Genomic DNA, 5,000 nt, shown 5'->3' on the forward strand with positions numbered 1-5,000 from the left:
GAGTGCGTGGGTAAGTGGAATCGGGTGTGTTTGAGTGCGTGGGTAAGTGGAATTGGGTGTGTTTGAGTGCGTGGGTAAGTGGAATCGGGTGTGTTTAAGTGCGTGGGTGAGTGGAATCGGGTGTGTTTGAGTGGTGGGTAAGTGGAATTGGGTGTGTTTGAGTGCGTGGGTAAGTGGAATTGGGTGTGTTTGAGTGCGTGGGTAAGTGGAATCGGGTGTGTTTGAGTGCGTGGGTGAGTGGAATCGGGTGTGTTTGAGTGCGTGGGTGAGTGGAATTGGGTGTGTTTGAGTGCGTGGGTAAGTGGAATCGGGTGTGTTTGAGTGCGTGGGTGAGTGGAATCGGGTGTGTTTGAGGGCGTGGGTAAGTGGAATCGGGTGTGTTTGAGTGCGTGGGTAAGTGGAATCGGGTGTGTTTGAGTGCGTGGGTGAGTGGAATCGGGTGTGTTTGAGTGGTGGGTAAGTGGAATTGGGTGTGTTTGAGTGCGTGGGTAAGTGGAATCGGGTGTGTTTGAGTGGTGGGTAAGTGGAATTGGGTGTGTTTGAGTGCGTGGGTAAGTGGAATCGGGTGTGTTTGAGTGCGTGGGTGAGTGGAATTGGGTGTGTTTGAGTGCGTGGGTAAGTGGAATCGGGTGTGTTTGAGTGCGTGGGTGAGTGGAATCGGGTGTGTTTGAGGGCGTGGGTAAGTGGAATCGGGTGTGTTTGAGTGGTGGGTAAGTGGAATTGGGTGTGTTTGAGTGCGTGGGTGAGTGGAATCGGGTGTGTTTGAGTGCGTGGGTGAGTGGAATTGGGTGTGTTTGAGTGCGTGGGTGAGTGGAATCGGGTGTGTTTGAGGGCGTGGGTAAGTGGAATCGGGTGTGTTTGAGTGCGTGGGTAAGTGGAATTGGGTGTGTTTGAGTGCGTGGGTAAGTGGAATTGGGTGTGTTTGAGTGCGTGGGTGAGTGGAATTGGGTGTGTTTGAGTGCGTGGGTGAGTGGAATTGGGTGTGTTTGAGTGCGTGGGTAAGTGGAATCGGGTGTGTTTGAGTGCGTGCGTAAGTGGAATTGGGTGTGTTTGAGTGCGTGGGTGAGTGGAATCGGGTGTGTTTGAGGGCGTGGGTAAGTGGAATCGGGTGTGTTTGAGGGCGTGGGTAAGTGGAATCGGGTGTGTTTGAGGGCGTGGGTAAGTGGAATCGGGTGTGTTTGAGGGCGTGGGTGAGGGTGAGTGTAAAGAGGTCTTGAATAATGGGTAAGTTTAAATAGGTGTGTCGAGTGAGTGAGTATGAAGAAATGTCTAGTGATGGATTATTGTAATCAAGTGGATGAGTGGATGAATATGTGGATGATAGTTAAGTGGACTAGCAAGAGTTTCCGAGTGATGAGTAAGTGTGATTAAGTGTAATGAGTTGGTGAGTAAGTTTATTCAACTGAAATAAGTGGATGAGTAAGGGGTCTCGAGTGTATTAAATGGTTGAGTGTATGTGTGTGTATGTGTGTGTGTGTGTGTATGTGTGTGTGTATGTGTGTGTGTGCGTGTGTGTGTGTGTGTGTGTTAAGATGAAATAGATAAATAATTAGATTAATCAATGACCAGAGATAGAGAGAGAAATAAAAAGCAAATAAAACCCTCAATCCAGAAAAACAATACCTGAAATAACAAAAAACAACAACAAAAAACAAACAAACAAACAAACAAAAAACACACACACAAACAGATCACATGATCTATAAACCCCCAGATCACTCTATCAAGACAGGAGTTAAAATTAGAACACTGAATGACAAGTATTTCAAAATATTATCTTATCCTTATCAGTTAAGAAACCGCCTTGCTCATTGACCTCACTTTATCGTTAAAGAGAGTGTGTGTTGTTATATATTTCTGAATACGTAACTTTTAATGGCTGATTATTATTATTTTTTATTATTTTATTTTTTTATTCTATTCGTATTATTTATATATTTATTAATTTTATTGATTTTATTTACTTTATTTATTTTGTTTATTCTATTCATTTTATTTGTTTTATTTATTTTATTTATTCTATCTATTTTATTTACTTTCTTCATTTTGTTTATTTTATTGATTTGATTTACTTTATTTATTTTGTTTATTCTAATTATCTTATTTATTCATTACATTTATTTTATTTATTTTATCTGTTTTATCTATTTTATTTACTTTACCTATTTTGTTTATTCTATTCATTTTATTTGTTTCATTTATTTCATTTATTTTATTGATCTTATCTATTTTATTTACTTGATTAATTTTATTTATTTTATCTATTTCATCTGTTTTATGTTTTATTTATTTTATTTACTTAATTTATTCTGTTTATTCTACTTATTTTATTTATTTTATCTATTTTATTTATTTCATTTATTCTATTTACCTTAGCTATTTTGTTAACTTTATTTATTTTGTTTATTCTAATTATTTTATCTATTTTCATTTTTTTTATTCTTTTTATTTTATTTCATTTTTTTATTCATTTATTTTATGATTTATTACTGACTTCTCGATCTTGATTTTTTTCTCTCTCTCTTTCGTTGTCTTTGTCATATCATTGCATGTCTGTAAATTTATTTATTATCTCTCTCTTTCCTTTATCTCATTTTGCTTTTTCTCATTTGATCTCCTTTCTCTCCTTCACTCTCATTCTTTCTTTTTGATATTTTCTCACTCTCTTTCTCTTAGGGTCTGTCTTTGTTTTTGTTTTTTTCTCTCTCTCTCTTTCTTTATCTCTCTATCTCTCTTTCTTTCTTTCTCTCTCTCTCTCTCTCTCTCTCTCTCTCTCTCTCTCTCTCTCTCTCTCTCTCTCTCTCTCTCTCTCTCTCTCACTCACTCTCTCTCTCTTCTCTCTCTCTCTTTCTTTATCTCTCTCTCTCTCTTTCTTTCTCTCACTCTCTCTCTCTCTCTCTCTCTCTCTTCTCTCTCTCTCTCTCTCTTTCATTCTCTCTCTCTTTCTTTCTCTCTCTCTCTCTCTCTCTCTCTCTCTCTTTCTCTCTCTCTCTCTCTTTTGAGCAGATTTGTAATAATTTAGTTAACAGTTCATAAATTCGTTATCATTATAACAAATGTATAATCACCATTATCCATGCATATCTATATTTCTTAGTATTGCAATTTTCACTTGCATGAGTAATAACATCATTAACATTGCTGTTATTTAAACTAATTATTATCCATATCATTATCATTATTTTTTTAGCATTTCTGTTTTGCCATCTGTTTTTTTTGGTGATTATAATTTATTATTGATATTACAATTTCTCAGTATCATTTAAATCATCATTATTATCATCATTGTAATTGCTACTACCACATCAATATCACAGTAAACATCACCACTATCATTTTTATCCCTATTACATTTATCATCATTATTCACCTTTATTACCAACATTACTACGATAATTAGCTGAAATATCATCGTCGTTATAAACAATATAATCATCATCAAAAACACCACTCTTACCCCATCAATAAACCACCACCACACCCAACGAACCAACCACCGACATCACAACCACATCAAAATCAACCACACCAACCAAGCAACAATGCAATATCCGGCACTATAATTAACCCTTTGACTCCCCTCCCCTCCCCCCCTCCCCCAGGTGAACTCTTCTCAGCCAACGTGCGTGAGGCGGCGGGCAGTCTGAGCACGATGGCAAACTGGTCCATATCTTTTATCGTAACTTTGCTCTTTGAACCCCTGCAGGTAAGGTTTTATTCGTTGTTTTGTTGTTGTATAATTGTGGTTATTGCTGGTTGTGTTGGTGATCTTGTTTTGTTGTTGTTGTTTGTGTGCTTGTGGTCGTTGGGTTGTGGTTTTGTTGTTGTTGTTGTATAATTGTGGTTATTGCTGGGTGTGTTGGTGATCTTGTTTTGTTCTTGTTCTTGTTGTAGTTTTGTTATTGTTCTTGTTGTTATTATCGTTGTTTTGTTATTGTTCTTGTTGTTTTGTTATTGTTGCTTTGTTATTCTTCTTGTTATTGTTCTTGTCGTTTTGTTATTCTTCTTGTTATTGTTGTTGTTTTGTTATTCTTCTTGTTGTTTTGTTATTCTTTTTGTTATTGTTGTTGTTGTTTTTTATCATCATCATTTTTGTTATTGTTGTCATTATCAACATCTCAGTTTACTTCTTCGTTGGTTCTTTCGGTTGCATCATCCTCCGTCGCCTTTGTTGATTTGTTAGTTATAACTGGTATGCACAGACCACACTACATGTAACCCTTTAATGATAATAAATATAATTCTAATGAACATTCATCTCTTATATTCTTTACTGTGTTCTTGTTTTCCATTTTATCAACATGACAAAATAATCAAAACCACCTCCTCCTCCTCCTCCTCCTCCTCCTCCTCTTCCTCCTCCTCCTCCCCCTCCTCCCCCTCCCCCTCCTCCTCCCCCTCCTCCTCCCCCTCCTCCTCCTCCTCCTCCTCTTCCTTCTCCTCCTCCCCCTCCTCCTCCTCCTCCTCCTCCTCCTCCTCCTCCTCCAGGATGCTATCCACGAGTACGGTGTATACTGGATTTTCGGCGGCGTCTGTGCCATCAACTTGGTGTTCTGCGTCCTGGTGGTTCCGGAGACGAAGGGAAAGACCCTGCAGGAAATCACGGCGCTCTTCGGCGGCCCCGTCACCTCCCCGCCCGCGAGAGCTTCCTCGCCTTCGTCAGCGTCGGAGAAGCAGAGGTGGTAGAGTCTCCTCGAAGGATGTATGGATTTTGGATCGCTGGAGGGTCTTCTGGTCACGGATCGCTGGAGGGACTTTTGGTCACGGATGGCTCGAAGGTCTTCTGGTCACGGGTGTCTGGAGGGTCTTCTGGTCACGGATGGCTGGAGGGTCTTCTGGTCACGGATGGCTCGAAGGTCTTCTGGTCACGGGTGTCTGGAGGGTCTTCTGGTCACGGATCGCTGGAGGGTCTTCTGGTCACGGATCGCTGGAGGGACTTTTGGTCATGGATGGCTCGAAGGTCTTCTGGTCACGGGTGTCTGGAGGGTCTTCTGGTCACG

At 39.9% G+C, this 5,000-nt stretch overlaps 1 protein-coding gene across 1 annotated transcript in view; it reads left to right on the forward strand.

The window, feature by feature from the left end:
• The window catches only part of LOC122254212 (facilitated trehalose transporter Tret1), a 13,695-nt gene extending 8,709 nt beyond the window's left edge, over positions 1-4,986 (forward strand). Inside the window, exons 9-10 of the mRNA XM_043017790.2 lie at positions 3,603-3,706; positions 4,489-4,986. Of these exons, the coding sequence (XP_042873724.2) occupies positions 3,603-3,706; positions 4,489-4,686 (302 nt within the window). The 3' untranslated portion in view covers positions 4,687-4,986. The remainder of the gene's footprint in view (positions 1-3,602; positions 3,707-4,488) is intronic.
• Positions 4,987-5,000: the final 14 nt, after the last annotated feature.

This window comes from Penaeus japonicus, unplaced genomic scaffold, assembly GCF_977035675.1.
Source record: "Penaeus japonicus unplaced genomic scaffold, GWHDUDI00000001_assembly GWHDUDI00000042, whole genome shotgun sequence".
Taxonomy (NCBI): Eukaryota; Metazoa; Arthropoda; class Malacostraca; order Decapoda; family Penaeidae; genus Penaeus; species Penaeus japonicus.